Source organism: Ixodes scapularis, unplaced genomic scaffold (assembly GCF_016920785.2).
Source record: "Ixodes scapularis isolate PalLabHiFi unplaced genomic scaffold, ASM1692078v2 PGA_scaffold7__128_contigs__length_106722199, whole genome shotgun sequence".
Taxonomy (NCBI): domain Eukaryota; kingdom Metazoa; phylum Arthropoda; class Arachnida; order Ixodida; family Ixodidae; genus Ixodes; species Ixodes scapularis.
Window position 1 is genome coordinate 54,987,557 of NW_024609882.1, and position 26,721 is coordinate 55,014,277.

Genomic DNA, 26,721 nt, shown 5'->3' on the forward strand with positions numbered 1-26,721 from the left:
AAGAAACTTTCGCATCTTCCGTAGCCTAACACCGGAATTCTTGATTCTTCCACGAGCGAATGGCTGAAAGTGTTGCGTACAATCGTGTTCTATCGTACTCTGGTACGCGCTTGTAACTCAAAAGCCTTCCTTCCACCCATGCCTGACAGATACTGACTTCAAATGTTTGTTTTAACATAACTTTTTTTTTTTTTTTTACGTAAATTTGAGTTTAATAACAATGCTGCTGGTGAGGGCAATGCGGAGAGCTAGTCGTCTGCTTCTTGCGCAGGGGTTGCGCTGACGTCAAAACGACGTTGAGTTATGATTGGCTTTGATTGAAAGGATACATGGCTTGCATTGACGTCATGTCAGCCGCCATTGCTCCGAACCATGTTCCAGTGCCTGCAACTTCTGCAGCATGCATTTGGCACCATCGAATGTGTTCTTCTCCGTAAGGCTTGCCAAGAAGAACAAATTTGATTTTGCGAAATGTATGCTGCAGAAGGTACAGGCACAGGAGCGTGGTACGGAGCAATGGTGGCTGGTACGGTGCCATATAACGTCACATGCAAGGCATGTATAGTGAGTACACCTCAATGGTAATGCCTTGACGTCTGCCCACTTCTTTTTCTTTTTTTCAATCGGCCAATAAGAGTTTGGCGTTCTGACATCATCGCAACCCCTGTGCAAGGAGCAGACGAACTTGCGTTCTGCATGGATACTGTTGAACTTACAACCTCACAAAGGTTTGCTGTGTGCCATACATGTTTCACACCTAGTGTTTTTCCATGCATTGTAACCTGCGTTTATGGGTATCCAACTTCCGCTGTCCATGTTTCACTCTACCAAGTTCTGCCCCGATGCGGGAAACGCGGAAGAGCGGCATGGATAGGTTATGGCTAACACCTGCGAGTAATTGTGATGGGTACTGCTTACTTGAATAACATTTATGAGTAATTGTGAAAAATACTGCTCTCTTGGATTGTTAAAAAAAAAAGACATCTGCTTGGCTACAACGTGATTTCTCCATGGAATCGCAGGCTCCGCAGGTTCTATCGTTCGTAATGCGTAGGTCTTCCGGTAGAATACACTGTTAAATTTGGGGTTAAGCTGAGCATTCGGTATGCCATGTTTGGTGTGGTTTCAGCTTCCTTAAGTCGGGTTCACACGGTGGCCTTTTAGAGGTGACCGAGTGCGTTGTGACAGCTTAGGGTGAGAGAACAGACTAGCGCCTTTGTCGGCTAGCCCTGGAGCGGTTGCATTGCAGTCGATTCCACTCAAGTGCAAATGTGTGAACCAGTCTTTAGTGAGCACCTGTGGTGCTTTCGTGAGTGTATTCTCGCACAATTTCACCAAATGTCGCCCCGGTCGGGTGTCTACCAACTTGGAATTCTCAGGAAATTGGTTAAGTTGGGGAAAATTACTGACTGTGGGTATCGTTGTTGCTCGCAACAAAGTGGGAGGGTGCAGTGGAATCTATTTATTTATTTCCTTGCCTTCGGGGATAGAAGCATTACAGAGAGCAGTGAATTGCATAAGTAAAAAGAAAAAAAAAAAACTGCAAGACACGTGACATTTTTGCTGAGTAACGGTTGCTCAAGGCATCAATCGGCAGCATAAGTCATCACCTGGTTTACCGAATTAAGTGGGAACAGCTTAAATAGCCATTGCAACCCCATCCGCATTTTATTTTTATTTGGTGAAAGCTGGGGACTTTTAAGAGGAAAGCTTGGGGAAAGTCGAGGAATTTGAGAGAAGTGATATGGTAGACGCGTCTCCCCTCCTGCGTCGTAAGCCGAGCTTCATTTTTGTCTCTGCGCGGGCCGGACCCAGTTTTCAAGTGGACGCCTTGCCTTCTCGCAGCGCACGCAGACGGGGTGAACGTTCGTGCCTGGCACCCGTACCGCTGTGGCTTCTGTGACTACTCCACGCGCTACAAGGGGAACCTGCTCGTCCACGAACGCATCCATACGGGCGAGCGTCCGTTTGCGTGCAGGCTGTGCTCGCACTCCTTCAGCCACCGCAGCCACCTCACCACCCACCTGAGGAGGCACACCGGCGAGAGGCCCTTCGTGTGCTCCCTCTGCCACCGGACGTTCACGCGCAAGAACCTGCTCGGCGTGCACTTTCACAAGCACCACCGCGGCGGCAAGTCGGTGCCCTGAGGGAAGGGGATTCCTGCCGCAGCCGATCGCCGCCTGGTTTGTCTCCTTGCGCGTGGGGTGGGCGGACGTGGGATCCGATAACGCTCTGTTGGCGTCCCGATGATCGGTCTAGTTGCGCCTCGGAGCCGCTAGATGAGTTTCACTTTGGAGTGTCGCCACTTCGGCAATCTTGGTGTGTAGAATCGTTGCTGGCAGTTGTCTGAACTCGTGGGAGGCGCTTTCCCATCTTCCGTAAATATTAGAACGGTCGGCGACAGAGTAAATAGACGTTTCCTAAGCTCTCTCGGGAAGTCACATTTTCTTAATTGTAACCATTACCAATTGCGCCCGCTCTGCACCAAGCACAAACACGGTGGCACCTACAAGAAAATCGGGGAGTGAAGTGTCAATATTCGAAATGTAGCCTGTTTAGAGGACCTATTCTCTCTCTCTAGAATTGACCGCTCTTTTTTGAATTTGAAGGTTCTTTCGTGTCATCAATGTCTTCAGTAATACGGAGTGCTTTGTTGCCGTCTCCATTGGGTGTACATCATCACTTTGCCCGTGTGTCTCTGCACTGTCGTGTCGCGAAATGCGGCGGACATTTTTAACTTTTGTGTCTCTGCAAACTGTGTAGCTCATGCACTGGTTTTCCTGCTTGCAGCGCTTTGCCTTGTATCATAAATAACACCTTGCAACGTTGGACAGGCACTGGCTGGGCACAGACATGCTGGTCGTATCGTAGCCAGTCAGAAATAGTGACGGGCATCTGTATTGATTGACTAATAGTATTGTCAATGTTCAGGTTCGTGTAACTTGAAATTTAATTTTCACTACACAGAGCTATTATCGACAATGTCAACATTTTTACTGTTCTGCGTGTCTGGTGGACCTTCCCTCAATGCTTCAAAAAGCCCACATATACACGTTTGCAAGTCCGGTCTCAGGGCACCGCCATCTTCCTCAGTGGGGTGCGCTCTTGGGCGCGGCCGTAATCCGATTACGACGCCTTAGCAAGGCTTCGTAATCGGATTATGACTCGACCAAGCACACCCCAGCCAAGCAAGATGGCAGCGCCCTGAAGCCGGACTTGCAAACGTGTATACCCTAATGAGAAATAAATTAGGGGCTTACCTTTGAGATGCTGTCACATTTTTTGTGGCATTGTTGATGGCCTTGTTGCAGACTGACATCATTGAGAGTTATGTGCAACGTGTTGTATTGAAGTAGACTTGGCGTCATTTCTTTGTGCTCTTTCACTCACAGATCTTTAAACCGCAGCATTAGATAAACAACGATAATACTTGCCAACGGTGTCCTCGTGCTCTTGGAAACTGATCTCTCGCAAGTCATGCACATTGCGATTGCTCTCGTGTTACACTCGTGTGCTCGCTGCAGAGCTACATCCTTTGTGGAACACAATGGCACAAATATGATTGACGGCAGGCGCTCAACTTTGGTTCCCAATGTGTTGCCGGAACCCATCTTTGGCCGGTGTAATTTTCACACTTTTTGTCGTTTATTTTCTCAGTTTCTTGCTAGACATGTTACAACTGTCTAGCACATCAGAAGCACACATGGATACGGCAGGTGACCATTATGCTGCAGCTTGCTCCGCAACTGCAGGTCGTCAGAAACTTAAGCGGCCGTGGGTTAGAATGCTGCTTGGATTGTGATGACATCTAGCATTACACGGCAGTTCCTGGGACACATTTTTTCAAGCAGCACGTCCACGGGACATCTAGGGAACGTTGAGATGTACCGAGGATGTCCACAGAACCACGCGCTGCCAGGGTCGTTTCCACTTCGGGGACGCATGACGCACGGGTGGCATAGACACAAAGCACAGGGGTGGTCCAGTTGTGCCATTGGTGCCATTTTGATAAATTGCCGCTTGCCTGCGCCTTGCTGCGACCAAGGGAAAAATCGCGCCAAACTGTGCCAAAGCATTTATCTGCAAACAAACTGGTTCGACCGTTCAATGGTGATGGTTAGCCCGCTGAAATCAATTCTGCTAACCTTTGTTCACTAGCACTAACAGTGATGTGATTGCTGCGCTAATTGCGCCAAACTGCGCCCAGGGGCTAACCCTGCTACATCTTGCTACATTTTGCCGAAATATCGGTAATCTGCGCCAAGCCTGCGCCAAAAGACCAATTTTGGTCGTCTTTCAAAACCGAAACTAAACTGAGTACCGTAATTGAGCATGCATGAGCTAGGTAGCGCAAGCGGTCGCCCAACAAAAAGTACCCTGTGTCAATCGTCCATCTGGTTTTGCATAGTGTTTCCTGCCACCTCTCGTTTCACGCTCTCGTCGTTCATGTGTCTCGTCTCGCGTCTTTTAAAAAAAAAAAAAAAAAATATTTAACGATAGACGCGGCCATGTGTTGACGCTTCAGTGCTTCAGTTGTTGTACAAAGCGCTCCAAGTACTTTTTGACCCTGACTCGCGATGTCTTGTTTTGACCTAACTCGCTCAGGTCCTTTTTTCTATGTGTTTAGCTTGTACCTCGCCTGCCGGCCTGGCAAGCACGTGCCGCTGGACTGTTCTTTGTCGTATTTTGCATACAATTTTGGGAACCAGTTGGCGACAGAGCGGAGTGGCATGGTGTCTGTTTCGATCGACCAGCCATCTCCGCTCGTGCGAACAAGCACGTGCAAATGAAAGCCTGCCAAAGTTGCCCTCATTTGCATGCGGACATGACTGCACGACAGAGGCACCAGCTGGGACACTTGCAACCTATTGTTTTAAGTCTGCTTACTTCTGACGAAAATCTGGCACGTCGGGAACCAGTAAAACGCTGGCAAGCGGTTTTTCGGAATTGCTCGGCAACGACCACCGCACTGTTCAGTTGTGGGATGTCTCAATGTCTCTTTGGAGACATTGAAAGTGGGAATTCATTACTAGCCAAAGGCAAAGCGAGGTTTGCAGCAGCCTTGTAGAAAGTTTCGAAAAGCAAAAAGTAAAGCACCCGCTAGTCTTTGTCTTGTATACAATTTCGCATTGCACTGCGGTAGTTACATGTTTCATCAGTCGGAGACAGCTTCCATTTATTATATTATATTAACTATGCAGTCAACCTAATGCTGTGATATTTACTAATACGCTGGCCATTTTCAATTAAATTTTAATATGTGCAGTTTGGTTCTTATTTATCTATAACGGTACATATATATGTATAACTTAACTGAGGCATTGCATAATGTGTCATGTCATTGTCATTTTAGTTACACGTTGAAAGACTCCCAGGTGGTCGAACTTTACCATAATTTATTTATTGCGGCGAGCGAAGTGGCCTTCGTTCGTTCAGCACTTAAAACGAATATGTTTATTTTTCTAAGAATATCTGCTCCAAAAGCCACTTTTGCTGCTCCGAAACGCTGTTTTGGTTGCTCCAAAAGCAACTTTTGCTGCTCCAAAAAACTGTTTTGCCTGCTCCAAAAACCACTCTTGCTGCTCCAAAACACCGTTTTGGTTGCTCCAAAAGGTGCTCCAAAACGGCTTAGGCCAATCACATCACTGCACTAATGAAAACAAAAACATGAATTTGTCTAAGTTTATGGCGCAGCTTCACAGCCGTCGAAGTGCAATTTGGCTAGTACAGTATAACTTCTAACTTTGGGTTTTTAATGGGCATCGCACTGTAGCAATTACATGAATGCATGCCGGTATCACTTATGGGGAATTGCACAGAATTGTTCCAAACTTAAGTACGCAAATTGCTCCAAACCCAAAACTATCTCTAAACTCAAAACTGGCTGGACCACCCCTGTGGGCACTTCAGTTGGGGATGCTTTCTAGACGTCATAGGAGGACGTCGTAGAAGGGCAACGCTTGGCCTCTACTCCCGACGCGTCGGGGTCGTAATGCGGACGTGCCGTCTACTTGCAGAGTTGGGCAGAGCGCGCTGGCACATCCCGCTGGTGCGGCGGCCGAGGCTGCACCTCGACCCGAAGGGACGCTTCCAGTGCCGCTACTGCACCTACAGGTCGGACTATCGCACCAACGTGGTGGCCCACGAGAGGACCCACACGGGGGAGAGGCCGTTTCACTGCACCCTCTGCAGCCGCAGCTTCACGCAGAAGGGCAACCTGCACCACCACATGCAGAGTCACACCAAGCCACAGCCGCACGTGTGCCCGGTGTGCAACCAGTCGTTCTCAGATGAGTTCGGCTTGAACCAGCACCTGCAGAGTCACTCTCAGCCCCTCGTGTAGTCGGTGGTGGAACACGTAGTGTCTGTGGAGGTTTGAATCGGTGACGCGAAGTGCGCTGAACTGCCGCTGACACGGTGGCCACACTTTATTTTGTCACCGCATTGGTCGGCTAGCGAGGTGTCGTTGAGTTGCTTTGTTCAAACTTTCTTTGGAGCTTAATCTCGGCGATGACTGCAAGGTTACAGAGTTTCAACCTTTTTTTTTTTTTTTTTTTTTTAATTTTTTTTTTTTTTGAGGGGGAGGGGGGGGGGACTGCAACGAGAAATTCATACTATCTGATGTTTCTGTGCTTGTAAAGTCACAATACGGTTTTTGTCTTCCCCGTCCATCACCTCGTAGGCAACAAGGCCGTAGTGCCGAATTTTGGGCATTGCGTGATCATTTAATTGAGAATGTCCAACGCAAGTTTATGAAAATCTTGTATGATAGATGTATTGGTGGTCGTCACATTTACGGCTAGGATGCTCTTTTAAAGGACCTCAATTAGTTGTCCTTCCAAAATAGAAGAATCGAAAGAGACGCGCATTTTTTGCACCAAGTTGACTGCACTTTTGTTGACTGTGTAGTCGTTGATAGCACTGAGGTTTTTGGGCGCCGTATGGACGGACCCCCAAGCGGTGGGAGACATTTTATTTCCGTGTGCGGGCCACCTGCCCAATGATGATCCTCCAACAGACGTACAATACCACGGACGATGATATTTTTGCTCGCTTTTATTGTCCTCTATCATCTGCTTTTACTTGTTTTTGTGTTTTTAAAAGACGGTGCGCCGCTACCCAGGCCTCGGCTGTTAGGCACAGAAATTAACATATCTATCTAAAAAAGGTCAATGTGAGGCACGGATTGGGCACGAGTGCTGTCTTGGCGTTCCTCTTGAATACAAGCACAGTCAGCGAGAACACAAGTCCTAGCAGAATGGCAGCACAGCAGTTGTGTGGCATCAGTGCTTTGCGCCGGCCTTCTTTAGGAGACATTAAAAATTCGGTACTATGGCTTTGTTGTCTCGGAGGTGTTGCCTCACCTGCAGCATAATCTTTCTCTCCGTGGCGGAGCACCGGCCTACGGATCCCCAATCCCCTCTTGGCAAGTTCGAATTCTGGTCGAGTTGCCCTCGCGATTTGGTGGAGGTCTATTGCGGTAACCGAGTTTTCGGTTGCGTGTCGGAACATCCCTGGGTCATCCAAATCGACCCTCAGTTCTCTGCTGAAGCATAATTTTGGCACAACCTTGCCTCCCCCTTTTTCTTTTTTTCTTAGTGTAATATTGTTACGAAATTTCGTAGTTTGGCTGCATGTCCACATCTGAAACTCGCGCGTCGTCGAGTCACCGTGCAAGGTGTCGACTGGTGCCAATTGGAGACGCGCCCTAGCCTTAGAACCCTGGTGTCTTGAAACCGACTACCCGAGCATTTCTGTGTTCGAAGCAACGAGACATTGAATTTCCAGAACGACGTTTGCAGGGGACAAAGGAGAGCCGAAGCTACACAAGGGTCAGACCCTCTCTTCTGTCGCTCCCTATAAAGTGACCCTGGAGGTCCAGTTCCTATTTATAGTCTATTAATATTGTAAGTACTCCTAAATAGGCCTTGTACAAGGCCAGGCTGTATGTTAAACCCGGTTATGGTCGCCAACGGCGTGAGAACGGCGGGAAGGTCCTTGAGTTTTCCCATCTTTAGCGCAAGCTTTCCAGCTTTGACGACTCGCGAACGTCACGTAACCGTCAAGCGTGCACGCGCAGTCGAGACCTCCTGCCGTTCTTGTCTGTCGTTGATGACTTTGAATGTTTTTCTGCTATGTGCCACAGTATTCACGAGGCCCACACCTGTTGCATATTGTGTGCGTTTTGTTCTAGACATTCTCATCGGAGTGTGCATTTTCTTTTTACAAGTTGAGACGCAGGTACGGTGAGCATCTGAAAGCAGCGAGATAGGTCTCTAGTCCTGTTTTTGAACCATGGTCTGTCCTGTACTTCCACGATACTCATTGGTGTGATATTTGTAACCCGGTGGAGGAGTTCTGCGCTGTGTTTTAAGGAATGAGTTGGTTCCTTTTGAAGGTCTAGCACAGGGCAGTGCATGAGGATGAAGTAGCCGGTATCCTGTCCAACCTGATCCCAGACTTACCTAAACCCTGCCCAGTCCGGTCCTGAATTGGAGAATGAGTTTGGCGTTGTGAGCAGATTGTGAGAATTGTGTCGGGCTTGTATTTAATTTTAACGTAAGGTGTTCTTTTGTTGCTCCTTTCAAATGGGCTTTATGCGTCTTCTGTCTCGGGGCTATTATGGCATTATGGGTGGATGTATGTGGTGTAACATTCTTTATTTGAGAGACTTGCACGCCCTCAAATTTTCACGTCTTGTAAACATTACATATGTTTTATTTCATAACAGTGTGGACATGGCACAAAATCTGTGTAGAGGTATATGACAAACTTGGTATGGCATTTACAATGTGCAAGCTCCTGTGGAGATTTAAGCTAGTTACTGCAGTGCTACACACTCGTATATGCTTGTATTGTTCCATACCCAAGAAAAAGTGAAATTATGTTTAAAGAAACTGTTTTCATTCCCATTACAGAATAGCTGTAGTGAGCATAAGTTAGGCATAGATGACTGCTTATTGAGCCTCAAGAGGACATATTCCAAATAAGACACCTTAAAAATCTTTTATTGTTTGCAAAGGAATGTGAAGTCTTCTTGAAGATTTCTCATTAACTTTCGTGTTTAACCTTCATTTGCATTTTTTGGGGATCAGGTTGGTCCTGGGTAAAGTGCTATGCTCATGCAGTGTTCATATTTGATGTGCCAACATTAAATCTATTCTATGTGATTTATCCGAGGTATCCTAGATTATCTGACTTGGAAGGTTTAGTGTTTTTTTTGATGCTTGAGAAGTGGACAAGTTGCTAACTTGACGAAGGGGGAAATGTGTTGAATGAGTCTGCATTTCTTGAAAGGGCAGTGAAGTGCTTTCAGATTGCAACAGATACCAGAATTGTCCTAGACAGTACTGACCGATTCAAGATGATCCTACAAATCGACTGAGCAATTGTACTGGTGGTGCCACAAGCACTTTTACAGAAAAATGTATTTGTCAACATTCTGGGAACAATTGGGCAGATTGTGTCTCTAGAAAAGAAAACAGTTTCTGGAGAAACTAAAATTAGAATTGTCTTCGGTATCTCTTGAAGAGAGATCTATGTTTTGATAACATCCTCAAAGTGTAACACATATAGTTCATTGCTTTGCTGAAGCATCCTTTGTCTTCCTCTGGTGTATAAATATAAGGTCAAATTAGTAAGGATGTGGTATGCTCACACGGAGGGAAGAAAATATAAACACATTCCAAAACATGTGCTGAGGGCTTATTTATATGCAATTGTCATATTCATCACAGCAGAACAATTTAGGCCGGTAATGACCGCATTTTGCGTGTTCAGCCAACACTGCGCTTGGTTTCTTAGAACGAATGGGTCTTGAGCACGCTTTCCTAAAAGTCACGAATCCCGTTACCACATTTCGTGTCGATCGTCGTTCTGCTCCCATTATCGAGCACGGTCAAATAAAATCGCAAAGGAATCTCCAGGGTTGTCAGCAGCTCGTTCATTAAAAGAGACGGTTGTGTGTGCCTTTTCTGGCTGCAGTTCAACGGTGCTCCTGTCAAGCCTGTTGAGGTATGTATTAGTGTGCGCATATCAACATGTACCAGACTTGTTCTCATCTCCTTCTCTAGATCTGTCACTACGAACTGTAAAGTGCTCAAGTCTGCGAATTCTGCAAACCTTGTGCATCAACCGGCTGCTTGCTCAAGTCTCGCCGACCGTTTGGAAAGCGGTGAGGAAACTCGTCACTTGACCTTTCGCTTCGTCTCCTCCACTGTTCAGAGTCCTGACGTGAATCCATCACTTGGGTGCACATCGGTCACTCCCTAACCTTCTCGGCCCGTGATGAACCAGTAAAAGGTCTGAGCAAGTGTCTCGGAAGCGGTGCAAGACTGTGGCGTGCCCACGGCGTGCTTTGCCTCCCTTTGCCTGCATTCTATGTGCCGGTCGACCTCAAGAAAAGATGGCGGCCGGTTTTTCCTCGGGCGCACATTATATGGACCTTTGCCAAAAAGTTGTGCACGAGCCTAGCGTGACTTTTGCCGAGAGGGTCGTACAGCAGGGTTTTAACGGGTCTGGGGATGCATGGAGGCAAGCGAAGCCGACTGGGCACAAACCGGTTTCTGCTATGCTACGTTACCTTGCGTCTGATAACAACCTTCCTTCTGAGGCTGAGCTTTGTCAAAAAAAATACCAGAAACAATATATATATATTTTTTAATATATAAAAAAAGTGTATTGTTGTTTTCTAAATTTTTTTCTCTTCAGATTTTACCACTTTTTGTGGAAATAGAAAGTAATAGAGGTTACTTTCATTGTTAACAGAGCAGAACTCTGAACAGTTCTGATCGCTCTGAAATTACTGATGCTGTATAGATTATCTAGCTGGGAAGTGGTACTCTTCATAAAATCTGCTGTTCTGTCTGTTTGTGTGCAGGGACCAACGGATGCATTGATTGCTGAAGGCCGGCTTGTTCCACGTGGTGAGGCAGAAAGGCAATGGAAGACTACGGTTTGCTGCGGATACTTTGTGGTACACCAACGTGCATCCTTATACAGACGAGTTGGGTTAAAGGGACCATTGTATGGGCACGCATGTTTGAATGGAACACCTGCACGTGTACATTGAGTGTACAGTTTGTATCTTTGTTGCTGAAAGACAGGATGGATGAGAAATAGTCGTAGCTGCCAAGACTAGCAGATTTCGTTCGGCATCCTTAGAGCACGACCTCGGGTGAAAAGCACATCTCGTTATTGCCTGTGCATCGAGGTCGTCTACGTTTTGGCAGATGAGGGAGATGCAACAGTAGGCATTCTGCTGGTCGTGGTGTGCTCCTCTGACCTCTCATGTTGCATCTTGTCATGCATGCTTCCAATCGGGTCTTCTTTATGCCCTATTCGTCTGGGGCACACCGCATCCGCGCAGTGCAGCAAACTCTTTCCACTTTAGTACACAGAAGGCTGGCTGAGAGAGAAGGAAGCTCCCCTCTAGCCTTTCCCGTACCACGAACTGCACTGCACCGGTGTGATGCAGGTCCAGACGAATTGGCCATTAGTCACACTGGAGTCACCTTTGGACGGTTCTTTTTTTTCTTTTCGACCAAGAGGTAGATGGCGCTTGCGACACTGAAAACCTGGAAGGTGCACACACAGTTTGATCAGATCTTAATCCTTTTGCAGGAAGGTAGAAGAGGAATTGCGCACTTACCTCAATTAGAAGTACAATCAGGCATACAAGTCCAATGGCCAGACTCTTGCTCATTAGAAAGTTCCTGATGGCTCTGCCACAGCCCTGTACAGAATGTGCATTTCTTATGGTTCACTGATGTGAGCCTAACAGCAGCTAAGGCCCCTTGGAAGCACTGGGAAACTGCTTAGGTTGCACCTCTGTGATGTTGCAAAACTGCAGTGTTCCATTAAAAGCATTATTGGTTGCGTATAAAATCTAGTGTGGGAAACATAACTGACAATAAGAACGTCACTGATGTGATGGTGAGTGTGCGAGTGAACTGAAAAATGAAATAGCACAATGGACGGACAAGGACATGAACACAGGCGGGACTAGCACTTATTTATTTTCATAATGCTCGTTCACGCTAGCACATGTTTATATATTTTTATAATACTTATCCAACTGCCCACTTTAATATTTTAGTGTTAGCAAATGGCCAGAAATCTAACATCTTCACCTTAACACTGTCCCTTTTTTTTCTTCTCTGTTTGTGATTTAGTTTGAGGCCTATTTACAGCCAAGTAGCACTTCATAACCTATCCAGCATTTTGTTATGCCGTCATAGATGTCGTTCAGCCACCACTTAAAAATGACTTACTTGCTGGTAGGCAGCTGCCTGTTCCTCATTGGAGTCATAATACTTGCAGCTTGTGGTGGGGGGCATTTCAAGTGCTTCGTAGTCCTTGGGCCCCAGGCCACCGCAACACTGAAGCTGCATAAAAGCAAAGCGTTACGGTTTGGGCGATTTTTCACATTTGGCACCTACAGATGATCCTTACACGGTATTGAATGTTGTCCACAAAGCGCTCCACTTCCGCCAGGCCGCTCTTAGACTTGACTATCAGCTTTACGAAGGCCTCTGACAAGTTGTTTTCTAGCTGGAAAGGTTTGGGTCAATAAGGGTTACGGGTTGTGTTTTCAGATTGTGGAGTGTTTTGGTATCACCTGTTCTCCGTTGGCGTGCTTCCACACGAGGCCCATGACCGTCAGCTCGAGGATGATGAAGAGTAACATGAGCACATTGTACTGCGGGGAAAAGAAGATAGAGCAACCAAGGAAACGTCGTTCAGTTTCAAAAGGTTATTCCTGCTCTATACAACGCCGATTCTGGCGTGTCGCGCGATTGTCAGTGCTGCAGTCTGTCCACCGTACATCTGGGTCACTCCATAAGCTTCCTGTCGGTGCACAGCACCTCGGTGCAGCGATCACCTTTGTTTGAAATTGAGTATCCTGGGGCTCTAGTCTGCACGGCGAGATTAAGCGGGACCAAGGAACTGGGATATCGCCGCCTGCCCCGATTGGTCAGCAGTGCGGGGCTGGCCAGTCGCAGCGGGCGGCAATGTCCCGGTCCCACTTGGTCCCGCCGTGTAGATTAAGATGCCTGGTGTTTTTACGAAGGCTGCTGCGGTTTTATGGTGGCGGTCTTGAAAGCATAGATCTCATGTTGAAGAAAAAAAATATATAGAACTATATACAGGCAGTTGCAGAACAAGGGCAAGTTTAGAATGGCGACTTTTGACTTCGCAAATCCTCAAGGAGGTTCCTAGAATGTGCGGAAAAAAGTTTATTCCAGTCGCTTAGCTTCGGTTTGGAGTAAAATCGAAACACACTTCGGCGTGGTGGTTCGGGGGAAAACAAGTTTGTGTATGGTTTTTATTGAAAATAAACAGACAAATCTGTCTAATGTAATAATAAAAAAAAAAAAACAGAAAAAAAAACAACAAACCTATTCTGTAAAAAAAAATAAAAGCTTAAAAGGATGTTTTGAAATAATCGAAGTTGAATTTTAAGGAAATTTCGTCCCCCGAATCTTGTCACGGCGAACATTTGTCCCAGAAATAAGGCAAAATGCAGTAAAAAAAAAAGAAAAAAAAGAAAGAAGTCTGCAGTGACGTTTAAAAACGGACTTGCGGCTTTACAGCAGGTGTGCGGTACATGCATGCATAGTTTTGATCGGTGCTCCGGGTGTTGCGAGCGTCGTGCACCTCGCCGCACGCATGCCATAAGCTTCACGCAAACGAGCTTTATAAAAACATGCGACGACTAACTGCCTACGAAGGACGAGCCGCAAGGTCGAACGTTCAAGCTTGGGAAAGCGTTTTGATGACGTCGCGCTCCGACATCACACCGGGGACAAGGATCATCGACGGCTGCTTTAAAAGTGCTTTCATGGGTACCTACTGTATCATATTTCGAAATGATTTTGACATTTACGATCCCGAAGGTCCAACGAAGATTTGAGACTTTTTGTTTTCTTAGAATCTTTTTATTCTTTAAGTTTTTAGGTATAGATAATGTATTTAGATTGAATTCCCACACTTGAAGTTTTGTGTCTTAGGCACAAACATAAGCTTACCTTTTCCCCCATAAAAAAAAAATATATATATATATATATATAAAAACCTTTTCCATTTTTTGAAGAACCTTGCATCAGTGAGGTGCAAGCACGGGTTACATATGCTTAAAATTATTTCGCTGGTTATTAGAAATTAGTAACTGTCAATCATAGAATTTTATATTACACATTCAGTTATTCAGATCCGACCTCCAGAAACAAAAATTAATATCAAACTGCTGTAAAAAAAAAGAAAAAAAAAGAGTTGGCTAAGCGCACAGAGTTTGATTTTAATTCTAACAAATTCTTTAAAAGGGGGTGAGGGTAAGACGAGTGGCACCTTCACCATTTACTTATCAGGCTCAGCAGACAGTAGATGAGGTAATTGTCATGGTAAGCTAGGTAATTATCTAAAATCCGTTAATTACCTTTCTAATTGGTTGTAGAGGTCATACTACAATTGCAGTATTGATGGCAATTACTATTAAGGCCAGATAATTTTAAAAAGGTGGTCTTATTTTTATTTCCATATATCTTTATTCTATCTGGTAGTTTTCTTTGACCACAATTACGCAAGAAATATATAAATAACAAGAAAACAGATGATACAAAGTACACACAATGAACGTAAACTTAACAGAAAAGCCCTAACTGCATCACAAATTTTTTTTTTTTTTTATTTACGATACACTATGGTTTACGTTTTAGTTACATTTGATATTGCTGTCTACCAGTAGTGCTCTGCGTTCTTTCCTAAATATAGTAAACGATTGTGTATAGTTTATATCAGGTGCGCTCTTAATTAAATTAATTATTTAATATAGACAACTCTGCTTTCCGTCATTATATATTCCAGGTATAAGGTGTCCTTTATGCAACATGACAGAATGTATACGTCGATCTTCCTGTTTTGCCGGCAGTAACATTGTACTTTTATGAATTAATTGCAATAATTTGGTATAATATACTTAATTTGATTTTAAAAATGTTATATTTAATGAAAATTGGCAGAGTACTTAGGTAGTTTTCTTATACTTCTTCAAATTTTCAAACATTTGTAGAATATTTCTTGTAGAGTTACTAATTAGTAAACCCCAAATAAGAATTCCGTAACACATTTTTTTTTTTTTTAGAAAAATAGACACTAATACAGCGTTTCAAAGAGCAACGTAGGAATCAGGCTCACTACTTTATAGATCCAGCCCACATCTCGGGATAATTCAGTTTTGCTCCAAATCATTGCCCCCCAAAATTGTGCTCCGTTATTTATTCTAATATCACTTTGAAATATAATATTGAACGTGTCGGTAAAACATTTTGTTGCTGGTTTAAAAGGCACATACTTTGTTTTGCTTGTGTTTAATTGTAATCTGTATAACTGCAGCCATTTAGAAAGCTTCTAAAGAAAAAGTTTGTTTTTAAGAGCGCAGCTTGAGCGGCGACGCCGTCGCCGTCAGCGTAACCGCGCGTTGCATTATGGGACATTTCCCATAATGACGTCATGAGGGCAAAATCTTCCCACAAAATTGGCGGAAATTTTTTTCGCTAAATTGATCGGGAAAATTTTACACTCGTGACGTCACACGTGACGTCATGTCTGACTTTAGACGACGTCACGAGGGTAAAATTTTCCCGTCAATTTTGGCGGGAAATTTTCCGCTAAATTTAGCGGGAACATTTTCCCGCTAAGTTTAGCGAAAAAATTTCCTGCCAAATTTAGCGGGAAAATTTTACCCTCGTGACATCACGTGTGACGTCAACGTGACCCTCCCCTCCATATTCTCCCCTCCTCCTTCTCAGGAGCTGCGCTCTAATTCGGCATTACGAACAATTGTAAACGTCTTTCATTTTTCTTCTAGTCACTAGAGAGTTTTAGTAGATCGTTTTGTCCCTCGCCAAGCTGCGGCTCTTCGCATGAGTGCGGCTCGCGGCTTCCCCCCCCCCCCCCCCTTTCCCCCCCCCCCCCCCCCCAAAAAAAAAAAAATGGAAAGCGTCTTAAATTGAAAGGTAGGTTGCGGTTTGGTAGTCTTGTGCTACTGCCACCGTACGACGGTCGGACTGATTTTGACTCGGATAGATTGAAAGTAGTTGTACTAGTTTCGTTTGGTTTGGGATTGCGCGAAAAAAAAAGCATGATACTTGTTTTTTTTTTTCATTTGCTTTACTAAGTTTGCATTAACCTAGTGTTTTCTCATCTTTTTTTTCTTCAGGTTTTGATTGCTTTGGCAGTGTTCCAGCAAACTTGTTACGAAAAGTACTAAATGCAGACTTTGGATTTCCTCGTGATACACCTGACCCCAAATTATTTCCTCCAGAAAGCGAGTAAACTTTTAAAAAGCAAAAACGTTTCATCGTTTATATTCCTGTAAAAAACAACGACAAAGTTCCAGTGAAGCTCGCGTTTTTGCTAACGAATGGGGGGGACCGTATCACATGAACGAATGACGTTTTAGCGAACAGCGACGTTTTAGCGAATATCGGGGGTGCGTGTTAAGGCCTGTTCACACATACAGCGGAGCGCTAACTTAGCGCTACGTGAGCGCTCCAAGGAGCGCTCATGTGGCGCTTCCAGCGCGTGACTTTGTTCTAATATAGCGCGTGGTAAGCGCTTTAGTAGCGCCTTGTTAGCGTTCCTGTAGCGCCTTGTTAGCGCTCCAGTAGCGCCTTGTTAGCGCTTCAGTAGCGCCGTGTTAGCGCGTCATTAGCGTTTGTACCGCGGTGCTGCGGATTAGCAGGTGCACTGCGGTTTTGGTTCCTGTGGTTGGGTGTGCATCAGCAGCACCATGGAGGACACGTGGGATGCTGAAATAGAAATGCAAAAAATGCTCTTACATACGCGATTAGTGCATATCTGTGTGGACGGCTCAACGCTCAGAAGAGCCTTTTGGGTGCGCGAAATCTTTCGCCACCGAGATACCGACAGGTACCCGGCGAACCTTGTTCCTAGGATGAGGAACCGAGACACAGAGCTCTTTCGAAGGCGATTATTTTTACCTGCGTGTCCTTGAAACCAGCATCACACATATTGAATTGAAAGCTATGAGGTCGCACCCAATCAATTAGTCACTCAGAGTCCATGACTCTGGGTCGCCGGCCCGACCCTCTGCTTAGAGAGCGGCTTTTACTTCCACTTCTTTCAATGCCAATGGAAATAGAACAACCAAGGAATCGCCGTGCACGCGCTATTCCGCAGCAGCAAGCACGGCACAAGGGGCGTGAGAGCGCTAACAGAGCGCTTCTGTAGCGCTAACAGAGCGCTAACAAAGCGCTTCTGAAGCGCTAACAGAGCGCTACATCACGCGACAGGAAGCGCCACATGAGCGCTCCTTGGAGCGCTCACGTAGCGCTAACTTAGCGCTCCGCTGTATGTGTGAACCGGCCTTTAACCCACCCCCCGCGCTGCGCTTACGCTTCTTCATGGTGGCAGTCTGCGGCGGCTCATTACAAAAATATTAACCCACTTGACCCACCCGTAAACGCAGCTTCGCGGCAGTCGACTGTTCACTAGTGTCATTCGGTGAAACGTCGGCGTTCGCTAAGACGTCATTTGATCAAGTGAGTGCCTCCCCCTTTACAGGGGAGATTCTCTGGCGTGCCTGTTGTCAGCAATAGTGTTAATGTTTGTATCTCCGAGACTCATTAACGATTCTGAATACGAACCTAGAAAGCCTGACAAATTATCAAAAAGTCTAAAAAAGCAGCAACATTGCCAGACCCTACGTTGGCAACCAGACACTCACTATTATTGTTAATTCCAGAACTTCGGCTATTCCACCTCCCCTTTTTATTTGTCTGCAAAAGTTTTTTACATTCGTATAGTTTTCAAATAGGGTGGAGACCCGTCTGCAGCGAGTCAGGTTTCAAAATGATTACGAGACTGAATGTCCAACGAGCCTAGCTGAATGTCCAACGAGACGGAAGATCCAATAATGGATATTCAGGCACGTTGGACATTCAGGCTCGTTGTATATTCCGTCTCGGTTGGATCTTTCGTCTCGTTGGACATTCCGTCTCGCCTGTCACGTGCTAGAATAATTTTCCTTCTTAAATGTACAAACTTGTGTGCATATTTAGTCCGCGTTCCTGCAGGCATTGCTGTAGTTTCATCATAGTAAAATGTCGTGCCACAAAAGCCGACGTTCACGGACCGACAAAGAAACAGAGCAGACACAATTATAATAATTTCATCTATAGGAAGGCTTGATGGTTATTTAGCTGAGTGCCGATGCGCAGCTATGTACCAATCGGTTAAAGGTGTCGATCGTACGACGCCAAACGCTCCTTTGATATTAAGATTTCAAATGTTTGGAATGTTCCGATGAAATAGGTCAGCCAGTTTGAAATATATAATAGGGATGCAATGTCCGCGTATTCTAGAGCATCGCAATTGGGGGACGTCTATGAAAGCCGCGCTTCAGATTCCAGGGATTTCTAGTTCAGTCCTCATCCCTGCCCATTTCGATTTATATAGATGAGCTACATACGGAGACCCGCATTGCAAACACATGACCGCCCGCCAGCGCCACTGACTATGCGCAGAGTCAATATATATATATATTTTTAAAAGGAGCTTCGGGAGCTGTGGGTGCGAGGCATCAAGAGTGTGCAAAAGCGTAATTTCCCACTAATTAAAAAATATAGATATCTTTTTTTAAAAATAAAATCTACATCTAACGCGTTTATAAATGCATTGGGGGGGGGGGGGGGGGGTGTGACCCGACAGTTCCTGAGTAAATGCAGAACAATTGTGTGGATTTTACAATTTTTTATTTTTGTTCGTTCATCTCTGGAACAGACAACTATACTCACTGTACACTGCAGTCGTCAGGAGTTTACATACGCATGCATTCCCTGCAAATGTGTTTGCATGTCAGTGAGTAGAGCGATAATACTAGTATCACGCAGAACGCAACTTTTTTTTTTTTTTTTTTTTTGCATGTGACATAGTGGTTTTCAGAAGCCCATGTAATTTAATTGGCTCCTGGAAGCACTTCAGACCTCGCCATGCTGTCGAGGTAGTTCCTGACGTCTTGGTAGGTAGGAGCTTGGCTGCTGATAAAGGACGCGAACGCATCCATCTCGGCGTGCTGCAGAAGGTTCACATCCGGATGTACTAATAGCCTACATCATGTGTGAATATAACAATATATCGTTCCACGTGGCTTTCTATTCTTGTAGAAGAAGCGTATTGCACTACAAATCCGGTCACTTCGTCGAAATTCCATTGGTCTCTGGACAACTGGAAGAAGGACAATTGGTCGAATACGGCAATTCGCCCTAGGCCGATTCGCAGAATGAAGAATGGGGCGAAAGTGCCCGTTTGTCGAACTGTTTAAAAAGAAGTGATTAGGGTTGGGTGTGTAGATTTCCGGTGACAGTGGGGGTCAACAATGAGACCTTTTTTCCAAAAAACAAAAAAGAGAGGATGACAAATGCAGCTCTCAGAATCGTACCCGGGTTATTCAAAATGATGAAAGTCTGGTTCTTCGTGAATGTGTTCACTCGCCACTCTAGCATTATGGAATTTGGGAAGACCGAGCGAGGGGCTGACTTCCTGATACCGTGGTCGTATGTGCACTTGTAATGTACGCATATGAATAAATCACGGTCGCACTGTCGCAGCGGCTCAATGACAGAGTTAGAACCAGTTGAAATCCGATCGCAACCTTGGTATGCTACCTGGGCGCGTATCGGTGCGATTGCTGCATACCACGTGACCAGAAAAGGCAGAAACGACGGAAGCCAGTCCTTAAAAGGTATTGATTATAAATGTTGCCTATTTGGTGCTTAATACATGGTTCACTGCGACAGCAATCGCTTTGGTGGCCGAAGTATGCGAAACTAACCGTCGCGATAAGCGTCAATGTGCCGAATCCTCCGGACAATCACCGGACAAAAGCTCACCACTTGAGGAAATTACCTGCACAAAGACTTAATGAAAGGAACGTTGTATTCTATCACTGATTTTAATATAAGGATCGAATTTTTGTTTCTGGGGACCGAGAAGTTCAATCAGAAATGTCTAAAACTTTCACGTTTGTTTTGTAAAAAAAGAAGAAAACAAAAACTACAATTTAGTGTAATTACACATACCACACCGACTTCACAGAACAATAATGATAATACTAAAAATTCTATCCGGCGTTTTTCTGCCATGCGAGGGACATCATCTTTGCGGGACTAGGGACACGAATAAGAAAAATACAGCAACTCGTACAATACGGGAAAACTGTGGCTGAGGATAAGCACGATTAGCGATTCTGAGAACTCTCCTGGGTCCCGCATTTGTTTCCGCTCCAGAGGAACGACCCTTCTAAAATCAAACGCGTGACAGATTGTCAATGGTCAACGAGTTCGGTCTTTTATCTTGTAGCATGTGTGACCTTCTAAACGTTATTTTTTTAACTTTAGAAATCATCTTTATATTTAGGTATATAAAATTAACAATAAATACATTGTATTGGTTTTTTTTTTATGAAGTGTGCAAAATACACGAACGTAATTTTAATTTCATTCTGGGGACTTCACAGAGGCAACGCCAGAGGGACAAGCTCAGCGGCACGCCAAAACAGCCGTGCATCGAAAATCCCGGTACTCAAAAGCCCGGTGCCGAAGCGAACACATGCGGAAATGATCGCGTACCGATATCTCAGCACCGAAATGTCCGGTTCCACATTTCATCAAACGCATTTTTCACCGCCGTAACTATCAGTAATTCTACGATTCAACAAAGAAATGTCTTCTAAATTCTTTGCAAGGTTCATTCTATATCCGTTGGATATTCAGACTCGTTGGACATTCAGGCACGTTGGATATTTCGTCTCGATTGGACCTTTCGTCTCGTTGGACATTCAGACTCGATGGACATTCCGTCTCGATTGGATCTTTCGTCTCGTTGTACATTCCGTCTCGCCTGTCCCGTGACCGATTGGATATTCAGGCTCGTTGGACATTCAGTCTCGTTGGACATTCGGGCCATAAGCGTTTCAAAATCACGTCAAACGTGACTGATAATGGTTGAAGAAGTTCAAGTTTTCAAATGCGCGAAAGAAAGGTTCGTTGTTTCTCGTTCAGAGTTAATTTTATTCTTTTTTTTGCCAGAAAAAATAAGTGACTTGTAGTTTTTGTCGATGTCAAAGTGCGTGATGGGCTCGTCCGGAATAGTGCCAATTCTTTTAACTACATCTTGGGGATCTTTCTCGGAAAGTACCTCTTTGATATCTAGATCGTTAGATCACTAGTGTATTTTCATTTCCTCAAATTTTGTTCTTTGCATATATTATGCTAGGTTGACAGTTGCTGAATCTTTTGACGCGGTTCTTTCACCTCATTTTTGAAGTTCTTTGACGTTGTCGTAAATGTCTCTACTGAATCGAACACTTTCTTTCACGCCCCGAGCGTCTGCTGTGACCTCACTGCGCAGATCCCCAAAAGCTTTAGGTTCTTTGATCTCTTTGCCCATGCTTGCAATTCAAGGTTTCACAGCGATAGGACAACACGCGATTGCTGAGTTCGGCAGCAGTGCACTCGAAAATGTAAGAAAGTGACAAAAAAAAAATGGTCAGTGCTTCTTACCTGCGGGTGAGAGGGGTCAATGTTCAAATGTTTTCACGCAGTTTCAATATTGTGGTTACAAAAAAAAGAAATAAGAGCATGTCCTTGGTGGGTGCGCGGACGATACAAGTGGCGACGCGACTTAATGACTGCGTCACTCTTCTAAGTGTCATTGCGGACAGGGCTTGTGGGGAAAAAAACACCGAGAACATTGACCGATTAATTTAAAAAAACAAACAAACAAAAGAAGTTACCTTTTTACAAATCCTTTAAATTGGTCTAGTCTCTTTGAGGAATTGTCAGTACTGCAATTGCAACATGAACCCTATAACCGAGAAAAAAAGTTAATTAGGATATTTTTGCTTAATTAGTCAACCTTGCCTGGTGTTGGTCCCCTCATTACGTCCGCCGAGCCTGATAAATATTGTGAAGACTGCACTCGTCTAATCCTCATCCTTTTTTAATCTGTTCGAAATAAAAACAAACAGCTTGTATATATCTAAAGCGATGTAACTAGTTCGGTTTTCCCTTTCCGTGCGTAACAATTGAAAATGTAGACTGTGGCTTGTGTATTAGCATATTTTGAATACATTATTACATTGTTGTTATTTATAACATTATTTTTGAAAATTCAAAATTTTGTTTAAAATGAAAAAAAAAGAAAAAAAAATCTCGAATTTTGTTTTTGTATTCGGTTACAAGAAGGTAGGGAAAGCTCCTCCCACAAGCGTGATGCGCCCGTTTCAAATCCCTCCGCGGTCGGAAGTACAGTTCACTGGAAATCCCCTTGTTCCGTTCAATGAATAGATAATGGATACAGAGTGATGCCAACGTGTATCCAACCCCCAGACGACCTTTGTATTCATTGGAGAGGGAACTAGCCCCTGAAAGTAGCCTTTGTATCCATCGGAGGGGGAACCTAACCCCCCGAAAGTCGTATTTGTTTCCAACGGAGGGGAAAACTCTAATCTCCGTCTCGTGGCTTCCCCAACGCTGAGTCAAAGTCGAAAGATAAGGCAAATATTAGAGAATTTTAGTAGATCGTTTTTTCGTACCGATAACGACACCCGATAACGATACGATGCATGCCGAAGGCCGCCGGAAGGGAGAGAAGGTATCTTTATCGGGGCGAAAAAACGATCTGCTAAAACTCTCTATTTAAAGGAAGGCAAGACCGTACTCCCGCGTTTGCCGCGGCGTCACGGAAACGATGGGACGCTATTGGATGCGGAGGTGGCGGAGGCGATATATAAATCCCTTTGAGGGGCGTTTGCCGCTACCTTCTTGACCCGTAACTTACTGTAGGATTAGGGTGTTCCTTTTTGCCGTGTCCGTTTGTAAAATAGGAACCCAATATCATTTCATGGTTCATTTACATGAATCAATGGTCGCCGAAATGCTCATAGAAAATCTCTATGAAAAGCTATTTTTTCTTCTTTCTACGAAGACAGTATTTATGATGAACCCCTTAATGTGGCTGTCCTCCTTCGATTGAAAGCGTTAAGCGCTCTGGCTTTTCAATCGCTATTTACTATTGTCGATGTAGAATTTTCAAGCTATTCTACACAACCTTGATATTGCGCCTGCCAATTAGGCTACCCTTTGTGGAGCTTGACTAGAAATTCTGGATGCGTTTGCCCTTGCGTTAGTGGCCTCACTATAGAAGCTACCGTAAAATCCCGATCGTATGCCCAAGGCAGAAAGATTGCCTAACTCATATTTTGTCGAGGAAGGGGCAAATACACAGGCGAGCTGGTGAATATAAACCGGAGGTACGGAACAATACAAAAAACGAACAAAACCAGTCTCAACTTTTTTTGTTTTCTCCGTTTTTGTTATTGTTCGTGTCTCCGGTTACTATACACCTTCACCGCTCATATTTGTTTCTTTTTTATCTCCACCGTGGGTGGGCTTCCACCTTTAAAGGGGCGGTGCAACGATTTTCGGACTTCGGTCAAAGATTTCTGGAAGTTGCCCCCTGACACTTCTGAGGTAAAGAACAGAAAACCGATTTCGCCTGCGTGTCCTAGTTTTTGCGTAAAAAAAAGATAAAGATTGGTATTTCGGGCACCCCTCAACTCACTCCCAGTCTTCAGGGTCACACCTGGTCGCACTCCCAGTGACGTCATTCGGAGTGCCGTGTAGCTTCCCGTGTGCTATCTCGGAGGACGCTTCCTCTCCCTCTCTCTGCGTACATTAGCGGGCGCTACGCTGCAGCTTAGAGCCGAGCGAGGTCACGTATAGGGGTGTCGCGAACCGGCCGCGGTTCGAGTTCGACCAGGTTCGACTTTTTCGAACTTTTAGTGGAAATTTCGACGAACCTTCTATTGAGGTTCGACTCGTGTGCGCATGCGCGACAGGCTGGCCAGTTGGATGATGATAATGGATGATAATGGCTAAGAGATGAATGAAGTGCAGCGCTGATTGGTTATTTCAGTTAATACAGCACAAAACAATTAAGTTAATAACTTCTTCAGTGATTAGAATTGGTTTCTTTAATTGCAACTGTTCATAAATTTAAAAATAACCCTTCGCATAAAAAAATTTCTCCAAACTTAGACATGCTTTTATAAAGGTCTGGCCACACTGTCCACTAAGTCGAACCGGTCGAATTTGGTTAAAAGTTCGAAGGTTCGTCGACCCGGTTCGACCCAGTCGAACCCCGAAAGTTCGACCAAAAAATCTGGTTCGACAAAAGTTCGCGACACCCCTAGTCACGTAATCTTTCCGCCGTAGTTCCTTCGGCTGCCACTTGGGGCTGCAGGTGGGGGAAAAAGCTCGACTTTTGCTTTGCGATTATGCAGAGGAATCGCGACATTTTTAATGAAGGAAATGTTTTCTCTATCCTCTGGGACACGATAAACAACGTAGAAATGACGAGATGCAAATTCTTTTAATCATAAAATCGCTGCACCGCCCCTTTAATGGAACCCCCAATTCCATAACTTTGTCTTCTCGCCCGCCTGTGCATTTCCCCGCTAAATTTAGCGGGAAATTCTGTGTCACGTTTCAGTTATCACGTGACACTACGACTTGAGAAACTGGCGTATATTTACCCTCTAAAATTTGTGGGAAAATTGATGTCGCGTGACACAGTGATGTTACGGTGTCACGTCCTGTCATGGTACCATGGATGGATGGATACTTATAACTTTAGCCTTTGTAACGGAGCTTGCAACCACCTAGCCTAGGAACAAACAAACAACCACATAGCCTATAGTTCGATTCACCTTATGTTGTACCGCAGCGAAGGCTAGAAGCGCGAGCTCATAGCGTTGACACCCGCTCTTAAGTCATGAGAGCTTGTGCCGCCGAGATGTGTCCCAGAGCAAGGGGCTCACGCTTGTAGCCTTTCCTGCGGTACATCACAAGGTGAAACAGAATATTAGCGGCGAGATGTTTTGGTGGCGCCCTCCTATGGTTCCCCCTTGTTACGTCATTACCTTGCAAACAACCAGTTCGATGGTGTTCGTAAATAGCATGGTGGAAGCTTGAAATCATTGAGCTCTTAAAGCAACACTGCCAACGCCATCAAAATTAAAGTTCTTTCATTCCTCTTATTTCCGTCGATGATAAATCCCCTTTCCTACGTCATAGTCAGCGTTCGGCCAATCGTGGAACGCCGACCACAGCAACGCTTTCGGTCGCGCACGGGGCTAATAGGCCTTTCTCGCTCGCGCCCTTCCCCCCTGGCCCTGTCTTTCTTGTTACCGGCTGCCATAGCTGTGTGCGCGACTGCTGAGCGCGTGCCGACGGCGAGCCTCTACACTTCTTGAGCAACGTGCATTCCACACCATCAAGATCGCCTATCTTGGCAGCCTATTACTGTGAGCTCGTTCTGAGCATGCGCTCTAAACATCGCCCTCAAATATGGCATCCGGCGAATAACCTCTATGTTACCCAAGGAGGTTGTAAGTACTAGGAGGGGGCACGAACTTGCAATATTGGTGAAGCCTAATCATAACAATTTTAAACGATATTGTGGCCAACGTGACCGCAGATCTCTCTGGCGATTGGTGCGCGTGACATGTCACGTGCAAGATGGATGGTTGATTGTAGAAGGATTCCTTGCAGGCTTGCGCGCGCTCCGTCCGGTAGGTTTTATCAGATCGAAGGCTAGACGAAGGCTAGCTACGGTCACGTGATGTGGTCATGTTGGGGTTGGGCTGATAAGTGAGGAGAGTAAGGTGGAAATTGAGAAAGAGGCGAGGCGTCAAGGGACCATGGCCTGTAGAGGCTACGCGGCTGATGTCATGCCCTCTCCTACCCTTCTATAGACTCTTTCCACTTACTCTGGCCCCGGCCGCCAACCGGTATGGGCGACGAAAAAATTTCAAAACGTTTCAACCTGCAAATAGTAAAAAAATAGAGCGGAGGCAGAACGAGAATGGTGTGGCTGTTACGTTTATGTCCTAAATACCTTCTATTGGCGTGGCGACGGCGAAACAATGTTTTCACCCATACTGGAAGTGACAATTCAAAATGGCGGCGCCCTTGCGAAAAAGGTCTATACTCCTTGATGTTACCAGACAGTGGGATATCGCCATCACGTGACCACGAGGTCACTTGGGTGTCGATTTCCCCGCTAAATATAGCGGGGGAAATAGTAAACACTTGAATGCTGCATTCTTTGCATTATATATAGGACTTTGAACATCCTTGCTTGTAATTTTTGTTTACTAATATGGACAGCCTTAAGAGTTTTCCCGAACCGTGAAAATGTGCTATATCTTACCGGGATCAACAGGAGCGAATCCTTGAAGAAGGAGCCGCAGCAGCCCAGAAAGCCGATGCAGAACAGGCAGGATCCGACGACGAGCGTGAGGATGCTGGCTGCGCCGTAGTTGTCGAAGACGTCGAAGAACTCCCTGACCTGTCGGACATTCAGGTCGGCAGCGAGCAAGCCTCCGAGCACGAGGAGCGCGACGCCGAACAGCTGGGCGAACAATGGCATCGAGGGGAATATATATATATATATATATATATATATATATATATATATATATATATATATATATATATATATATATATATATATATATATATATATATATATATGGGTGGTTTCATCTCAAATCGTGCAGGCAAAAAGGGTCGAATTTTTAATTTCGATGAAAAAAATATATGTTATGGCGCCGTTTTTAAAAACGCAGTCGCC

General features: G+C 45.1%; 2 protein-coding genes across 2 annotated transcripts; one reads left to right on the forward strand and one right to left on the reverse strand.

Moving 5' to 3' along the window:
- Positions 1-1,903: 1,903 nt before the first annotated feature.
- On the forward strand, positions 1,904-6,462 carry LOC8035464 (replication initiator 1; the record flags this gene model as incomplete). Its single annotated transcript, XM_042286234.1, has 2 exons — positions 1,904-2,183; positions 6,018-6,462. Coding segments are annotated over 2 exons (606 nt in total), but the record flags the coding sequence as incomplete, so codon positions are not given.
- A 4,180-nt stretch (positions 6,463-10,642) lies between these two features.
- Positions 10,643-26,517, reverse strand: LOC8035463 (23 kDa integral membrane protein). The gene is made up of 6 exons (XM_040209538.3): positions 26,299-26,517; positions 12,620-12,700; positions 12,454-12,552; positions 12,273-12,386; positions 11,651-11,734; positions 10,643-11,576 (listed from the first exon to the last, which is right to left on the reverse strand). The coding sequence occupies exons 1-6, from the start codon at positions 26,515-26,517 to the stop codon at positions 11,499-11,501; spliced, it is 675 nt and encodes a 224-aa protein (XP_040065472.1). The 3' UTR covers positions 10,643-11,498.
- Positions 26,518-26,721: the final 204 nt, after the last annotated feature.